General features: G+C 39.1%; 1 protein-coding gene across 8 annotated transcripts in view; it reads left to right on the top strand.

The window, feature by feature from the left end:
* Window positions 1-6: 6 nt before the first annotated feature.
* The window catches only part of Cage1 (cancer antigen 1), a 32363-nt gene continuing 13407 nt past the window's right edge, over window positions 7-18962 (top strand). For 6 of the 8 annotated variants that reach the window (XM_010622812.2, XM_010622814.2, XM_010622815.2 and 3 more), the window contains exons 1-8: window positions 7-422; window positions 2106-2360; window positions 5357-5444; window positions 8553-9067; window positions 11284-12342; window positions 14732-14842; window positions 16607-16687; window positions 16926-17033. In XM_010622812.2, the coding sequence (XP_010621114.1) occupies window positions 417-422; window positions 2106-2360; window positions 5357-5444; window positions 8553-9067; window positions 11284-12342; window positions 14732-14842; window positions 16607-16687; window positions 16926-17033 (2223 nt within the window). In that variant the 5' untranslated portion in view covers window positions 7-416. The remainder of the gene's footprint in view (window positions 423-2105; window positions 2361-5356; window positions 5445-8552; window positions 9068-11283; window positions 12343-14731; window positions 14843-16606; window positions 16688-16925; window positions 17034-18962) is intronic. The other 2 variants (XM_010622817.2, XM_010622819.2) reach the window with 2 other exon arrangements.

The following is an 18962-nucleotide window of genomic DNA, read 5'->3' on the forward strand; positions in this document are numbered from 1 at the left end:
GGAAGTCCCGCCTTTGCGGAAGTCGACCCGCCGGAAGTACCGCCCCACGCGGGGAGGCTGCGCTCTAGGACTCTCTGGACGGGGCTAAGGAAGTTCTAGCAGGGTGGCGCGGGTATGTGGAGTTGTCCGGTTTGTTCCGCCCATAATGCCTGGAGTCTTTCGTTTCTGTGCTCTGCTCTGGGTTCCTCATGCGGAAGAACGCGCCTGTTGGCCCGTGGCGGTCCGAGTCTGCCTAACTTCACCCGGAGCGGCGTGTCGCCCGCCGTGGACGTCACACAGGGCGCGGCGGCTGCCGAGATCCCAGCGGTTCACTCAGCTCGCAGCGGGAAGGGGAAGGCGAACGCGCCCCCCTCCCTCCACGCCTGTGCTGGACGACGAAGACGGTTCCTTAGTATGGGCCCGACAAACTATGGATCATGGAAGTGAGCACGCTTTTGTGTCTTAGAAAGTTTGGTGCGTTTCCAGGTGAAAATGAGATAAGTGCTTTTGAAAAGTTAAAGTTTGTTATGCGACTGCAAAAAATCAGTACAAAACTAAAGTGCTTACTAGGAACGCCCGTGACATCCCTGAACGCCTATATTTAACAGCTTGGAACGTCTCCGGGATGGCTAGCAGAACATTTGAGTACAAGTTTTAAAAATCCAACATGAATTCTGCGGACAAAAATGAAGGATGAGAAAAATAAGCCTGGCTAAAAAAATTAATTGGTGCAATTGGAGGAATGAACACCGTTGTAAAGAAGTGTAATTGTAAATTACGAGTTCACACTTTTTTTTTAAGTTTAGAAAACAGCAGAGACTATAGATCCCTTCACGTCAATCCAGAAATATTTATTTATTTATTTGGAAGATAAAGAATAAAGTTGAGCCTTTCACCAGTCCTGCATAGCCGCATGGCTTACATTTTTATACTTTACTAAGTGACTACATAGATTTGGAAACAACTAATCCTCAAAAAATTTGTTTATTCAGGGCCGGGGATTTAGCGCAGTGGTTCTCCCGCCTGCCTTACAAGTGTAAGGACCCGAGTTCTATCCCTTTGTTGATTCAATAATTCAGTAGTTTATTCAGACAAATAGCAACTGTAGTTTGAGAGAAAGTAAGTCTTCAGAATGCAAGATTTATTTAGTATTTACTATGTAGCCAACACAGGCAGGTGTGTATTAGGAGGTGTTGAAAAGCTGTAAGTAGATTCCTCTCAAGGGAATTATAATGTGTAAATGTAAATACTTAACACCCTTGCAACAGTGGTGAAGATTAAAACAGTAAACAAATAGGTACTGAGTTGTAGGTAGAGATTTAAAGACTTAAAAACACAGGAATTTAAAAATTGATAAATGAGCAGATGGGGAGGTTTTGAGAGAAAAGCACAAATTGGGACAGAAGGCATTTATTTGCAAGTAAACGAGCCATGTCTGAGTAGAGAAGGGGGCAGTTTTGGGTAGGTAAGGTGGGTGTAGGCTGTGGAAGGTCTCCAGGGTCCAGTAGAATTTGGTGTGATTGGGCATCAGTCCCATCTCTGAAAGATGAGTATGTCGTGTGGCTATGGGACAGTGATAGGGGGATGGAACAAAAGCATGAGTTACGGAAAGACATTTTTAAAGAAAAAATGGGCAGAACTTGGTAACTGAGTATCTGTGGGTGATGAGATTAGGGTGCAAAAATCCCCCAAATTTTCAATCTCTAGTGCCTGAGAGAAGAGGTATGGTAAAGGAAAAGCGTGGAGGAAGAAATACTGTGTTAGTGTTGGATTTGACTCAGTAATGAGTTTTTCAAATAGAAAATATCAAATAGAAATAGTGTTTGTGAAAACTAATCAGTCTGTAATATTTTGTGAATATCCCTTCATTAAGTGGCCAAGAAAGGCCTTCACTTTTAGAGAATTATTGGACAATGGCCACATACTGACATTTATCCAAATCAGTAGTTAATACCATATCAAGTCGTAGTATACTAAGACCAAATTTTTTAATTTTTGTAACAACTTAATAAATAGCATTTTAAATTTAAGGCAGTGAACTTTGTAGCTTTCTCAATGTGAAGTGTAGGGGGAATGGTGTATACTAATAAACGCTGAAATTTTGTATGTGTGTGTGTTTTTTTAAGAGACCTTCTATCATTCAGCTATTAAAATCGAGGACTCTCAAAAGTTTTGTTCATCATCCCTGGCAACGCAAAAGAAAAAATAAGTTGTGTTCATCACCTTCAGTTCCTGTACATTTGGAAGTGGATGTTTCTCATGAAAATTTAGAAAGCGTGTCTGAACTGGACGCCATACATGTCAGTGGTCTTTCTCAAGATTTAAGTCACTCAGATTTGCCCTCCTGCACGGAAAGCAGCCCTGCTTCATTTTTCCCTCAGGTGTGCATCGCTTGTGAGTCCTGGAAGGTTCAGACGCATTTAGTATTCACATTGTCTCCTGTGTGACCATTTCTTCAGATCTCTGAGGACAATAGAAGAATCTCCAGTGGGCATAGAAGGAGGGGAACAGCCTGGCTTTCCAGTCCCGTTGGTATAAAGAAAGAGTTCTACAGATAGAGTGTTAAGATGGATCCTTTTTACCCACTCGTATATCCCAACAGTGCAGCCAGGGGACATGGCCACAGTTCTGTCACTGAGGCAAGATAAGAGACTTGACTCCCAGTCTAGAGCACCTTCCACTGTGTCAGTGTGCAGATGGTTTGGTTATAACTGGTAATGACAATGACAGCAGCCTGCAGGGAAATGACTTCCATCCTTGCCTTCATGAAAATTCCTACTGTCCTTTCACACATGATAAAGGAGACTAATGTCCCAAAAGTCTTCATGAGTGTTCCAAATGTTTGATAGTTGCCAGCAAGAGTATAGGGGAAGCTGGGCATGGTGGCACACACCTGTAATCCCAGCACTCTGGGAGGCTGAGGCAAGAGGATCGCTGTGAGTTTGAGACCAGCCTGGGCTATAGTTGCAGGTCTTCATGAGTGTTCCAAATGTTTGATAGTTGCCAGCAAGAGTATAGGGGAAGCTGGGCATGGTGGCACACACCTGTAATCCCAGCACTCTGGGAGGCTGAGGCAAGAGGATCGCTGTGAGTTTGAGACCAGCCTGGGCTACATAGTTGCAGGTCAGTTTCAACTACACAGGGAGACCCTGTCTCAAAAAACAAGAGCAAAAAAAAAAGTGTAGGGGAATAAGAGAAATTAAGTTGTGCTATGTGCAATTGCCTTTTTGTACCTCAAAAATAGTCAAATACTGAAAATTTCATGTGGCTCAGTCTAAATTGGCGAAGCCTTTCTGCAGGTCTTTTTAGTGATAGGATGGGAAATTGAGTTAAACTGCATTTCACAATTCTACCTCTAGGAAATATTCAAATAAGATATTTAAAGGATTGTCCATAATTAAACATTGGAAACAACTTTTCATGAATAGGTGGCTAATAAAGTTACTTTGTAGGTATATAGCAAACATTTATATATTTTTTATGTATTATATTTATATATATATTTGTCGACAGAAATGGTCAATTGGTCTTACTGGGTAGTAGGCCTTTGAGTGCTTTCTATATTTGATGGTCAGGATTCTTTTTTTTAATGTTTAAACTTGTTAATTGGTATACTATGTACTACATTTGAAACACTGTGTCTTAAATTACATGAGATTCTCCTTGGATTTCACTGAGCATTTTATTTATAATAAATTTATGGACAAAAAAAATTACCTCAAATTCTATGACTAGTAGAATCCCAAGAAGAGTAGGTGAAGTATAGTATGAAGCCAAATGAATAGGGCTTTTTAAAATTCTTATTTATTCACTTTTGCAGTACTAAAAATTGAACCTAGAGGTACTGTGCGCTCTCAGCCCTGTTTATTTACTTATTGACAGATTGATTGGTTTTGTGAGACAAGATCTCACTTTGTAATTCTGATTTACCTTGAACTGACTTTGTAGCACATGCTCGCCTAACTCACAGCAGTCCTACCTCATCCTCGCAAGTGTTGTAATTATAGGTGTATTCCACTGTGCCCAGCAATGTTTTTGAGACGTGGTCTTGCTAAATTGCCCAGGCTGGTCTCAAACTTGAAATCCTCCTGCCTCTACCTCCCATGTAGCTAGGATTAAAGTTGTGTGACACTGCACCTCACTGAATAGTGCTGTTTTATTTTTCGAGTATATTACTATTAATATGTTAAAAATCTGATTAGGAGGAATGGTCTGAATCAGGGACAAGTATAAAAAATTGTTGGGCCAGGGATTTAGCTCAGTGGTGCCGCCACCTGCCTCGCAAGTGCAACGTCCTGAGTTAGACCTCTGGTACCAAAAAACCCAAAATGTTAAAAGCTGTAATTTAGTTAGTTTGTTTGTTTGTTTTTGGTACCAGGGATTGAACTCAGGTCCTTGCACTTGTGAGGCAGGCAGCAGAACCACTGAGCTAAATCCCTGACTGTAACTTAATTTTTATCATATCAAGTACTTCTAATACATGGAAGATTTCTTTAAAAATATGATTGAAGACAGCCAGCTGATATTAATTAGAAATAAGACTTTATGACATGATTTATGTCCAGATACTTGACACACTATTCATGATAAGTGTTTTCCTCAAAAATTTCCTAATTATGGGGCCAGGGATTTAGCTCAGTGGTTCGGTGGCCTGCGTTGCAAGGGCAAGGATCCGAGTTCAATCCCTGGTTCCAAAAAAAAAAAATTCCTGATTATTTTATATATAATAGTGTAATGAATGCTTTTGTCTTAGGTAACATTCGAGTAACTGAAAATAGCTTAGTGCTTAGAGATATCGGCTCATTACTGGAATTGTCTTGTATATTTTAAATATCAAAAGACTAGATTGACAACTCCCCTGATAATGTTAGATAAGACTTAACAAACATCAAAGAATTATAAATAAAAGATACACATTCTGATATATCCCTGTTTATAGTCACAGGAGTTGACTTGCAAAAAACCCAGAGTACTAAAGCATCAGGTTGTTTATCATTTAATGTGACTGTATTAGAATAGTTTTACTGAAAGGAAGGCAAATATGCAATGGAGAAAGATATTAGAAAGCACATTCTACCTGTGCAAAAAACTAATAAAAGCCAGGTTTGGAGGTACATGCCTGTATGGGAGGCTGAGATGGGAGCATTGGAAGTTTGAGCCTATTGTGGGCCAATTTAGTAACTTAATGATTAAGAACCTTGTCTCAAAAAAAAAAAAGTGGGGAATGTTGCTCAGTTTGGAGGCCCTGGGTTCAATCCCCAATGCCACCCCCACAAAAATATATATATATATAAAATAGAAAATTACTTTGCAATGTATGTAATACACACTGAGATGTTTATTTTGCTTGATATATTAATGCCTTTTTTATTAACAGAATGAAACAGAGACTGTGAAAAGGGGATATGAGTACACACCCACACTTTCTGAGGATATGTGTAGCACACAAGACAATGTGTTAGATGGTGAGTATCTTGGTAATATACAAAATAGAGAAACTTTTTTTGTGGCCTGTGATAAAAACAATAATAGCCAGGCACCTTGGTAGGCTGTGTTATATACCTTATTAAATCTAATCCACAAATAGTTCTGTGAAATAAAGATTTTTTAAAAAATTGAAATAAGGGCTGTTTTTAATCCCCATTTATTTGCCCAAGGTCATGTAGCTTTGATTGAGTGAGGTGTGAGTCAAGTTCAGTCTCAGACACTAGAGTCGTATGCTATACAAGTACATGTTTCAAAATGTGTATGTTTTTTAAAATTAATTTTATCTGTACAATTTGAATATATGTAGTGATCACATTCATCAAAGGGAATTTATAAGCCGGGTGTGGTAGCGCACGCCTGTAATCGCAGCACTCAGCAGGCCGAAGCAGGAGGATCACTGTGAGTTCGAGACCAGCCTGGGCTACATAGTGAGTTCTAGGTCAGTCTCAACTACAAAGTGAGATCCTGTCTCCAAAAAAAACAAAACCAAAACAAACAAATAAAAAAACAAGGGAATTTATACCTGTACATGGTGTATTTTGATTCCTCTTTTTCTCCCAGTCACCTCCCCTCCCTTCAATGCTGTTTTCAAGAGCTTTGTTTCCATTTTTTCCTTCTCTTTTTTCTCCCTATTCCCTTCCTTCCTTTCCCCTCTTCTCCCTTTTAAAGTTTCCCTTTGATTTGGAAGAGTTTCTTTCTATTTCATATTATCTATTTTACATTTTGGTCCTTATTTACCCTTTCACTTTCTCATACCAGAGAGACTGCAATATTTACGCATATCTGTCCAATTTATTTCACTTAAGACTATAGTCTTAAGTTGTATACATTTAGCTATAAATGTGTCAAGCTTTTCTTAATGGCTGAGTAGTACTCCACTGTATAAAAAAAAAAAACATCTTTTTTAATTCCTTCATTGGTTGATGGGCATCTAGGTTGTTTCTGAGATTTAGCTATTACGAAGTTGTGTCACTATAAACATGGGTAAGCCTGTATCACTGTGGTAAGATGCTTTTAATTCTTTCACAAAGATACCCAGCAGGGGAATAGCTGGTCAAATGGAACCTCTAATTCTAATTCTTTTTTTTTTTTTTTTTTTTTTTTTTGGTACCAGGGATCTAACTCAGGACCTTGTACTTGTGAGGCAGGCAGTGGAAGCAGTGAGCTAAATCCTTGGCCCCTGAACATTTTTTCGTAATATTTATTTGCTGTTTCTATTTCTTCATCTGAAAAGTATCTATTCATTTCAGATGCCCTTTGGATTGCGTCTTTAAATTTGGGGGGCTGGTTTTTTTTCAATTCTTTGTATGTTCTAGATGTTAGTCCTTTATCTGAGGAAGTACTGGCTAAAATTTTTCTCACTCTATAGCTTGTCTATTTACTCTGTTGGCAGTTTCTTTTGCGGTGCAAACACTTTAGCAGGATGAGAACCCAGTTGTTGATTCTGTGCACTATTTCCCGTGCAGTTTGGGTTTTCTTCATGAAGTTGTTACCTGCCCCAAAGTCCTCCAGAGGTCTACCTATTCTCTCTTCCAGCAGATTCAGTGTTTCTGTTTTAATATTTAGATCTTTGATCTATTTTGATCATAGGAATTTTGGTGGGACAGTTCAGCCTGTGGTTGTGTATACACAGCTTACTGTGTGACAAGCAGAAAACTAGAAAGAAACTTGTAAGGCCCTTAAATATATGAAAGATCACAGAAAAATACTGTTTGATGCATATCAGTTTGATGTGTTTTGGAAGAATGGAAAGCCAAAGGAAGTCCTATGTTATTAGCAGAAGCATAAATTGGGTACAATCACTTTGGAGAATAATTTTACAGTCCTGTAAAGTAGAAGTGTTTTTCCTATAATAGAGCTATACTTCTAGGTATATACCCAGAGCTACACACATTGGTGTACAGGGAAATGTATGTGAGGGTGACCGTAGCAGTCCTGTTTTGAAAAATAGCAAAATTAGGAGAAATTTAAATAGTCAATAAAGCAGTTTGATCTGTGAGTAAAATGAACTAGATCTACATGTATTTACATGGCTAAGTTTCAGAAGCAAAATTTTGAATGAAATACTTGTGTTCTGTTTTGTTGCATGTGTATACACACATATATATGCTATTTCTATAAAAATTTAAAGGATAATACCTAGGGTGGTGCTTTGTGTTTTGAAATTTGTGGGAAACAGGGATAGTGGACTAATGGAACTGTTAAAGTGTTTCTTTTGGTCTGTGGTTGCTGTGAAAAATCACTGAGCCCTTAAGGTTATCACAGAATGAAGAAGTGTGGGAACCTGATATGTATTATTTAGGGATCAGTGAAAGATGAATAAGATAGCTGGGAAGAATGAGTTCATGTGGACTTCAATATAGTGGTTACCATTGGGGAGGGAAAAAGAAAGGAAGAGGTCATTAATTTTGCAACATTTTATTTCATTTGTCTTATTTGCTTCTGATTTTTAAAAAACATTAAATCTGGACAATTGTCATATTGAGAAACAGTACAGTATTACATTTAAAGCAGTATTCTAAAATCTCAGCTGCACTGTTTAGCGACTCTGTGGCCTCAGAAAAATGAGTTAACACCTCTTGTATGTCCTTTTATTTGTAAAAGAGGGATGGTAATAGTACGAAGCTCATGGGATTGGTGTAAGATTAAACAAATTTACATGTATGTGTTCATTATTATACTATAATATGTGCATTTTGGAATTTTAAAAATTATAGTACACAAAAATAATTTTTGTAAATTTGATGTAATGGTATTTTACCAGACTGATATATACCATCCTCTTTTGTAATCATTTGGACAGTTCTTTTCCCTTGTAAAAAGTCACTTTGTTGTCAAGGATTTAGCTCAGTGGTGCCATGCCTGCCTTGCAAGCACAGGTTCTGAATTTGATCCCTGGTACCAAGAAAAAAAAAGTCACTTTGTTTTATTTGCTAGCACAAAACCATGATAAGATCCACACAACAAATAAGGTTTAAATAATATTTAACTCCTAAAATGTGTCAAAGTTTATTTGTAAATATAAATGTTGCCATATAAATTTGTGGTAAACTAATTCTTACTCACTTCTTTCTCTTTCTAATGAGATACTGACATTGGAAGTCACCCCAAAAATATACAGATCCAGCCATTTAACACCAGAATTTCTTCCTTGAGACATTCTGAGCCCATTTGCAAGTTTCACTGGATAGAAGCATTCAATGATGAAATGATGTGTCAAAATCCAGCAGAAGGCTTTTCTTACACAGAGAGGCCAGAATTGCAAAGTCCTGTGTATACTTATACAAAAGACAGTAATGTAACAAAAGATCTACTTAAAGAAGAAAATTCAATGGAAACTAGCATTTCTACAACTAAAGACCAACTTCCTCTTAAGTGTGTCACACAATCATCTAGAAGTCCAAGCCACGGCAATGAAGAGACCCTGCCACTTACAGAAAAGCTGTCGGCTACGCATAGTGCCATGGGATCTATCCTCAAGCCTAGTCAGCCTCAAAACTTTTTGTATAAAACAAGCGTCTCCAGAAATGCTGAAGACCCATCTTATAGTGAGAATAGCTTTACCCTGCATGGTCTGGGAGTTAATTGTAAAACAGAGAAGGTAAGATTGTTGATGGTCAGTGAAGCCTGTGGAATATTAAATTAGACAGGGTTCAGTCTGAGACTTTTCCAAGTACTGTTAAGTCATCAAATCAATAAGAGGGTCTTGGGTCACTGGGGAAAATGTTTTCTGAGATCTTAACCAATTCAAATATAAATTTTTCTAATTCAAATCCATACCTGGAGATTAGCTCTAACAAATGGTCATTTTTATGAGGCTCAAAATTCTGTCTTGTCTTTTATGTGCATGGCATCGAGATGGCACCTTGAATATAATTTGGTTTTTATATTTGTTGAATAAAAGTAGTGGGAAATCATAGGGGAAGGTTGATAAGAGGAAGATGTGCTGAGGTATTGATCATTTGACAATAGAAGCATAGGGTTTTTCTATGCTGGGAGATTTCTATTGGCAAATGAAAAATATTAACTTTTCTACCTACATGAAAAACATGAATTTATCTTTTGGTGTATTAATTCTGGGCACACATATAGTATCTTAAAACATTGAAGATACCAACAATATAATTTCTAAACTCTCTAAACAAAAAAAGCTCCAAGAATTGTGTGGAAAAATAAATATAATCCAACAATAGCCTAAATAATCATCACTTCAATTTAAATTTATAAGTTATAGTTACTGTGTTTCATTTACAAAATGAGTTTATTTTTTGTTCATTTGGAAGTAAAGGACAACGTTTAGAAGAGAATTTTATTCTCCCTTATTCATTTTTGGAAAGCAGCATTTTTAAAAACCTGCTTAATTATGGTTTCTTATAATTGCTCCTTCATGTTTCCATTGTATTTAGTCATTTATTTCAGCCAGCCGGTATATACTTCTGGGGAATTTACTTTGTACCAGTCTCCACCCTATGTGTTGGTTATATAATTGTTCAAAAACAAACAAGCATATGTTTTGTATAAAAATACCATCCCAGTAGAGGAGACACACATTAATCTAGGAATCACAGAAAAAAAGTATAAATTTGCATTTATTTGTTTATTTGTTTGTTTATTTATTTTTGGTACCAGGGATCAAACTCGGGCCTTTGCGCTTGCAAGGCAGGTGGAGGAACCACTGAGCTAAATCCCAGGCCCTAAATTTGCATTTATGTTAAGAGTTGTAGGGAAGTAAGGTGGTCATCTGTAATGGGTACTGCCCTGGTCAGGGAGTCTGGTCAAGCTTCCTTAAGAATCAGTCATCAAGCTGAGCCTGAAAGATGAGCAGGTATCCTAAGGCATCTGTGGGTGGGAAAGCACCCCAGGCCAGAGTTACAGACCTTCGGTGTCCCACTAAGGAAGTAAGGTATCTGCTAGGACTTGAAGGAAGCCCAGCATGCAGGAAATGCAAGTTTCAGAAAGGATGTTGTAAGTGAGAACACAAGGGAGGCCAAATCAGCTATTAAGAGCAGATATCAGCCTTTGAAGGCTTCAGTAAGATAATTGTCTTCATCTCACAGCAACAAAAATCCATAAAAACCAGGGTTGTAGTATCTCTAAATTGGTCTAATACTACTCCTCATGCACTGTCATGCTGGATTTTCAATGTCATTCATTGCAGGGTTCCTCACCACACTTTTCTGTCCTTTGTTACCTTCCCCAAACCCATACTGGGGGCATAAAGTCAATCATAAGATATGTGTTTCTGCCACTCTAATGTTCATAGAAGCCATAGCATGGAGAAGTAATTGTCTCGATAAAGAATTTTAGCCAGGCGTGGTGGCACACACCTGTAATACCAGCACTTGGGAGGCTGAGGCAGAAAGATTGCCGTGAGTTTGAGGCCAGCCTATGCTACATGATGAGCTCAAAACCAGCCTGAACTACATAGTGAGACCTTGTCTCAAAAAAAAAAAAAAAAGGAATTTAAAGAAGTCTTAATTTAAAACAGAGCCTTTGGTGTTCAGAAAAGTTTGCATCATAGAAAATTGTGAGCATCAAAGTATAATTTTTCTTTTGTTCAAGTAAACATGAATACATATCTCTGTAATATATACGCCCACTGCTTGTGTTTGCTGTGCTTTTAGATACTCTACATGCATTCAGCAACTAATACTTAGGTGTTAACTTTGTTAAGTAAATATTATTGGAGATAGGTATTATTGTTCTTTTGTAGCTGAGGAAACCAAAGTAGCAATATGGAATTCAGGACCAGATCTGACTCCAAAGTTCATGATCTTTCTATTCTTTGACATTTATTTTATTTACTATGATTTACAGACTGAATTTTCTTCAAAAGAAGTTCAAATTTCTGAGGATATTTCTGAGGTGTCAGTCAGTCACCAGGAGGAAGTCCTGGTGGAAGGTTTGGAAAGCCCAAGGACTGGCTCAATTTGGTCCCCAGCGGGTGTCTCCAGGAGTGTTGAGGCCTCTCAAGAGACCTGTGTGGCACTGGACTTGGAGCAAAGCTCTGAAAACTCACAGCCTCTACAAGAGGACATGGCTTTAAATGAAGTCTTACAGATATTGCAACATACAAATAGAGAGCAGCAAATGCAAATCCAAGACCTTCAGTGTAGCAACCTGTGTTTACAGAAGAAGAACAAAGAGCTACAGATGAAGATTGTCAAACAGCCAGTGTCCTTGGACATCATTAGTAAGCTAGAGAAGAATATGGAAGAATTAATTGAGGAAAAATATAACATGAAGCTAGAGAAGAGTGACATTAATAGGAAATTGCAGAATTTGCAAGAGATTTTAGCTATCACTGAAAAGCATCTTCAGGAATCCAGGAAAGAGAAGGAAACCTTACAGCTCCAAGTTGAAAAAGTCAAGACCAATTATACTCATTTACAGGAAAGGTACATTACTGAAGTTCAACAGAAGAATAGGTCTGTAAGCCAGTGTATAGAAATGGATAGAAGCTTGAGTGAGAAAGAAGGAGAAGTAGAAAGACTGCAGCAACTCAAAGGAGAGCTGGAGAGGGCCACCACTTCTGCTCTGGACTTGTTGCAAAGAGAAAAAGAGACCCGACAGCAAGAGTTCTTAGCTTTACAGGAGGAGTTCCAGAAACATGAAAAGGAAAACCTGAAGGAGAGACAGAAATTGAAATTGAGAAATGAGAAATTGATCACTCAAGTTAAAAATTTGCTGTTCGTCTGTGAAAATGAAAAGGCTAAGAATATAAAACTCCAGCTGCAGATCAACGAGGTAAAAAATGAAAGCACACAACTTCAAGAGCAGGTCATGAGGCGTAAGGAGCAGAATTGTGTCCTGAAAGCTGAGACTGCTCAGTTGCAAGAGCAATTAGAGGAAGGAATGGAGCCAGATATTGCCAAGGTATTGCTGCAGATTCTGAATCGCTAACCCAGAACTCCCAAGTTTCTAGTAGTTTCTTGATGCACTGAGACATATACTTACGTATAATATATGTTTTCAGAAAGAATTATTAACAAAAAAAATTTTTTTAAATCGCCACAGGTTTGGAGACATTTCTTTGGTTCCTGGGCACTCATTCCCCTTAAACAATAGCCATTTTTGGCTTGTTTTGATTATTTTGGTAGAGGCAATGATTTGGGGGGATTTTTTTTTTATATAGGGTCGGTCTTTGTAGTTCAGGCTGGCCTTAAATTCCCTGTGTAGCCCAGGATGCCCTCAAACTTGTGGCAATCTTCCTGCCTCAGCCTCCTAAGTACTGGGATTACAGGTGTGCACCACCACGCCCAGCCTGGCAGAGGCGACAACCTGTAAGTTTTTTGGGGCCTCATGACCTTTTCATCTCAAGTGGTCCCAGAAGTTACCTTTGCAAAATGATTTTCTAAATGTGCCCCAGTCCTAGTCAGCAATAAAACTTTAATTGTACTGTGCAACAATGCAACTGCATATTTGGTTTACAAGATAGAGCAAACCTACATTATATATTAATTTTATTAAATCACAAAGCATTTTAAAATAGCATAACAACATCATATCAGTGTGTATTTGGATAGGCTATGGTTTTTAAAATATCTGTAATAAAAAGACCTTTTATTTTTTCCAAAACCTGAAAATGCATCAAATAAGGAATGATTTTCACAAGCTGGGGCCTATGTACTATATTTCAGTTTTTTGTGGGCATGGCTGAAAGTATTTGAATTTTTACTAAGCATAGTTAAATCTTATTAACTCTAACTGCTTAGAAAAACCATTTTGAACTAGAAAAAATATGTAGGTTTTGTTTTTTACATGTGTTATAGTAACTTGAACTGAATCGAGTTTTGCCTTGAAAGTGTCCTTAGAAGACTCCCATGAATCTATAATTGGTGTATTATCTCTGAAAGATTATTTTTCTTTTGAGACAGGGTCTCACTGTGGTTTAGGCTGGTCTTGAACTCACTGTCTAGCCCAGGCTGCCCTCAAACTTGCAGCAGTTCTCATGAGTGCTCTCCAGCCTCCTGAGTGCTGGGATCACAGGCATGCACCACCACTCCCAGCAATCAGTGTATTACCTGCAAGTAAATAATTCTGTTTTTAAGGATTCTTCCTTATTGTCAAATTTAAAAAGGGCTGGGCATGTAATTCAGTGGGAAGGCCCTACTTCGGGGGTTGGGGGAGTAAAGCATTGCTCCTTTTCACTAATTGTTACTGTTTTATTTTTGGTACTGGGGATCGAACTCAGAACCCTGTACTTGCCAGGCAGGCACTGTGCCTCCTAGCTATATCCCTGGCCCCTATTTATCTTTCCTCAACACCTAATGCTTCCATGTCTACAGGAAAATAAAATATAAAATAATGTGATCAGTTGAAAGCTAAAGATGTCAAGGGAGCCCCCCCTATTTTAGCACTTCTGCATTTCAGAGTAGCAGTACTGTACTCTGGGTCAGTCACTCTGCCTAAAGATCAGTGATTGTTCATATTAATGACCTAAAAAATAGCTCCCCACCCAGGGGGCGCTGTGTAGAATAAAGAATGAAGTAAGCATCAGAAAGGTCCTGGCAGGGCTGGGGATTTAGCTCAGTGGTTCCTTACCTGCTTTGCAAATGCAAGGACCTGAGTTTGATCCCTGGTACCAAAAAAAAAAAAAAGTTCCTGGCTTCACTTCTTTTTTTTTTTTTTTTTGGTTTTTTTGAGACAGGGTCTCACTATGTAGTTGAGAATGACCTGGAGCTCACTATGTAGCCCAGGCTGGCCTTGAACTCACAGCGATCCTCCTGCCTCACCCTCCCGAGTGCTGGGATTACAGGCATGCGCCACCATGCCCGGCTCTGGCTTTAGTTCTTGATTATGTGAATTGGACACATAATTTAACCTTTCTCAGCCTTACTCACTTCATTTTAAAGAGAACAAATGCTGAAGCACCACATTTAGTGAGAAAACAAATCCAAGGGTATGTTTTCAAATTCTTTCTCTTCCCTTCTCTTATCGAACATTTCTCTTTTGAGTGCACCCATACGAAGCTGGGTGTGGTGGCACACCCCTGTAATCCCATCCATTGGGAGGCTGAGGCAGGAAGATCACAGCAAGCTCTAGGCCAGTCTGGCATACAGTGAGCTCAAAAACAGCCTCAACTACATAGTAAGACCCTGTCTCAAAAAACAAAACAAAAAAAAAAGTACACTCGCTTGAATTGAAATTTGGGGACATAGGTGTGTCCTGTTCTGATCCAAGACAAATCCAATTTCATTTTTTTAGCTAAAATTTAGCCTCAGGGAAAATCTTTTAATCTAGTTTCCCAAACTGTTCCCCTTAGGACAGCACTATTTCTGATGCTGAACACTTCAAAGAAAGTGAGAAAGTGAGAGAAACGATGCTACAAAAATTGAAGAGCCTTCATCTTAAAAAGAAAGATTTCGACAAAGAGGTACTATTTTTATTCTTCTAAAAATCCTATCAGTTTAATGAAAACAATAGTCAAAGAAAAAGGCCACAGAGAAATTACTTCTAACATTGGGATTCCTTGAAGAATGGTTGGAGTAGCTTTCCTGTGACCCTCAGTGAGTAGATAGAAAATTCGGCATTCGAGTTGTTTTATTACATCCATCATGAAGCATTAGAGAATCTCTCTCATCTACAAATGCGGTGTGATTGCTTTTCCCAGTTTGCATGGCACTGTTAATCCCTAAAGAATTGTTTATTCTGATAAATCTATAGTGGTTTCAAAGTTGACTTGAAATAATGGAAATATTGGAAACAAATTTTATTTCTCTGGGGAAGAAGAGCAAGAGCAGATGTTCTCAGTTTCTCCAGTTGGTTTTCTTGGTGTGGTGGTGTACGGGATGACAATCAAGAAAGTTAAACAGGGAAGGTGCTAATGGGATGTTAAATTGCGTCATTTTTAAACTGAGGGAAATACACAGACAATAGCTGACAAGGAGAATAAAAGCATATTCACCTCTGGAATCGTGGATCAGAGCAGTTAGTTCTATACTCTGAACTGATGTGGATGGAAATATGCTGCAGATGTCCTGGGGAATCTCTGTCTTCCAGCCAGACTGTGGAGGAGAGGATAGGGGAGAGTGGTGCAGGCGAACCACTGGCCTGTGTGTCAGTGCTTCAGCCCTTCACAAAGAGCCCAACTGAGGGGGTTGCAGGAGTACAATTTCAGTTATTTATGTTCTTTTGGCTGATATCTGGATGGCTTCTGAAAAGTTGACGGATGCAGTTTAAATATTGAATGTTAAGATTTGAGCTGGGCCTGGCAGCACATGCATATAATCCTAGCACTTGGGAAGCTGAAGCAGGAGGATGTCTAGTTCAAGGCTGGCCTGGACTGCATAGTGAGACTGTCTCAAAACAAACAAACAAAAAATTAGTACTATACTGAACAAATAAATAATCATAAGTTACAGTCAGGCAAAATTGGTTTTTTAGGGTTTTTTTGATAGTGGGGACTGAGGGCCTGGTACATCCTAAGCAAATACTCTACCATTGAGCTGCACCCCCAGCCCTACCTTTCTTTTTATTGGTAGGGGCACACCAGGAATAGAACTCAGGCCCTTGCACTTGCCAGGCAGTTTCAGCCCCCTTGAGCTAAATCTCCAGCCCTCATTTCTTTCTCTTGAAAGAATTTTAATGGCCTGATGGTCACAACAATTGCATATTCAAACTAGGCCCCCAAGGCCACTGAGGATTTGAGGATATGCTGAAGGCATCCAGTCCTGTACACAGCTGATTTATTTCAGTAAAAGTCTCCAGAGCAGAATTGGCCAAGGGAAGGCCATGGGGAGGAAAGCACCCTCAAGGAGTCGCAAAGAGTCACAGAGGAGAGGCACCCTGGCCTGGAGATAGAGGTCAGGGGTTTACAGGGCTGTGTGCTCAGGTGCCTTCTGCCTTGCGCATTGAAACTGCAGCCCCAGAAGTGAAGCAGGTGCTCAGTTCAAGCCACCTGCTTGGGACAACCAAATTGGCATGGTGGGCTGCACCTGTCAGGAAAGGCTGCACCTGAATCCAAGGCCTTGCTGTTGTAGGCCTGCTGTGTGAACTCATTCCTCACAGAGCTGTAAAGACTCAGCATCTCATGGAGACCTGAAATTGGACTGTGCATGGTGGGTTACCTTCACTGTACGTGGTAGAGAGTGCAGTTTTATTTCTTTACATCTAAAATATAAATGCTTTTGCTCCCTAGCTACTGAAACATAACGACAGAATCATAACTTTTAGAGAGCTAATTGCCAGTGAAAAAGCGTTTCAAGATCACTTCACTGAGGTGAGTTTAACATTTATTATGTGTTGTCTTTAATGTGTTAAACTACAAGTGCAGATATTTACGTTCTCTGGATAAATTTGGTGAGGTCCTTCTAGGTCCAAGTTTTGTACTTCTGTGATTCCAGCCTCTCACCAGTCAGTCATCTCTTTGAATATTAAAGACTAGTGAAGTATGTGTTATTAAATGTTCCAAGTTTTGTGTAGGTATTAAAAATGGGCACAAATATATTTCTTCTCAGATGACCGATTTTGATGCCGATGAAGCCAAAAATGTGAAAGATGTACCTATCTTATTGGGAGCCAAGCTGGATGAGTACCACAATCTAAATGAAGAGCTGGATTCTGTGGTAAGAAAGGTCTTTTGTTGCTTTGTTATCATTTTATACTTGTCACCATTTTACCAAGTTTAAGAAATTAATCATTAACCTTTAGAAGTTTGCTCATTGAAATGGTCACACACTGGCATGGTGGCAGTACTGGATTCTCTACAAAAGTGCAAAACTGATGTGTTTTCATGTTTTGAAATTTTAAATAATTGTCTTAGTTTCTGTTTAGACTACAGTAAACAGATTTATGTCATTCCAACTGTAGAAACCACAAAATATGTGCTATTTTTCTCTTTTCTTTGCTTTTTTTTTTTTTTTGTTCCGAGACTGAACTCAGGACTTGCACTTGTGAGGCAGGCACGGTGCCACTGAGCTACATCCCCAGCCCAGCATGTCATCTTTCATTGTGAATGAAGCACATTTTTACTGGCCTATGCTATTGTATTGTCATTGGGTGGCCTGGGGACCAGCAGTCTTTCCTAGGTTCTTATTTGTCCTGATCAATGAATTGGTCAGGACAGTTGCTGGGTGTGATAGATTACTGTTTATTTTACTGCAGAAGTAAGAAAAAGAAAAGGTGGACCAGGGATTTAGTTCAGTGGTTCCACTGCCTGCCTTGAAAGTGTGAGGTCCTGAGTTTGATGCCAGTACCAAAAAAAAAGAAAAAGAAAAGGAAAAGAAGTGCAGAAGAAGCGCTCAGGGAGAAAAGATACTTTACAGGAAAAAGAGGGTTCTTGCAGGACAGACTACTGGAAGAACAGGAGGGCAGTGGCCACAGAGTCAGCGGCTGCCGGCCTTTTGTCTTCTTTGGCAGCTGATCCAGATGGTGTCCCACTCGATCTCATGCTGGAAGATTGGTGTCAGGTGCCAGGTTCGGTGCGTTCTCATATCGGGAGATTGGCACTGGGTGCAGGGCTCAGCCTGAGCCTGAGTCGGGCTCGGGTGCTGCTGCTGCTCTGCCCATGTAGGTGATAAGTCCCCTTGGCTGCAGACCATGCCCGGCTGCTCAGCCACGATGCCCTCACCTCCTGCTCCAGCATTAGCTGTGTTAAAAAACCATGATGGGGAATGGCGCTCCGAGTTTAGTCCAAGTGGTCCATACAGATAGAAGTAGAGAAAGAGGAAGAATCCAGCAGAAGAAAATGACAATGTGATCTTGGAACCTAGACAGTTACAGAGCAGTTGTAAAATTCATTTGGTGCAGTATGAGTTTCAATACATGCATACAGTGTGTACTGATTTCAAATTGGGGTAATTAATGCTCGAACTCATTCCTCATTTCTTTGTGTTTTGAGCTTTTCTCTTCTGGTTGTTTATAAAATATGTAGCAGATTATTGTGAATGCTGGCCTCGCAGAAGGCAAGAGTTCTATAGAAGAGCAGAATTGATTACTTCTGTCTGTGTTCTGGTATCCAAATTCCCTTCTTCCTCCACTCTTCCCAGTCCCTAGTAATCACTATGTTATATTTAGGTCAACTTTTTTTAGCATATGCATAGGAGATAGATTATGTGGTATTTGTCTTTCTGTGTCTTTATTTCATTTAACCCAGCGCCTTGTGGTATTATCCTCATTATGTAAGAGAGAAAAAGAAGGACAGTTTCTACAGCAAATCTGCTTTGTTGTTGCTTATACTATCGGGTTCTTCACTATAAACGTCTAAGTACATTTAAATAATAGATTGAAAGCCACTCTTAACACTGTATTTACTAAATCTTCCATAGTTTTTCTTCTTATAATTGCTCTGAATATTAAGGGACCTGCTAGGGGAACTTGTGAATACCCTTTCCTGATAATTCTTTCACTTTTAGAAGCACAGTATAAAAATTTTAATGGTACCTTGCAAGTAAAAATGGACTATACAGCAGACCATGAAATATATAAACAGAACCTTTTTAAAAACCTCCAATTATTTATGCAAGGGAGAATATTTCTCAGACCTGAGCATGTAT

Source organism: Fukomys damarensis, unplaced genomic scaffold (genome assembly GCF_012274545.1).
Source record: "Fukomys damarensis isolate Sample0158 unplaced genomic scaffold, DMR_v1.0_HiC HiC_scaffold_10, whole genome shotgun sequence".
NCBI lineage: Eukaryota > Metazoa > Chordata > Mammalia > Rodentia > Bathyergidae > Fukomys > Fukomys damarensis.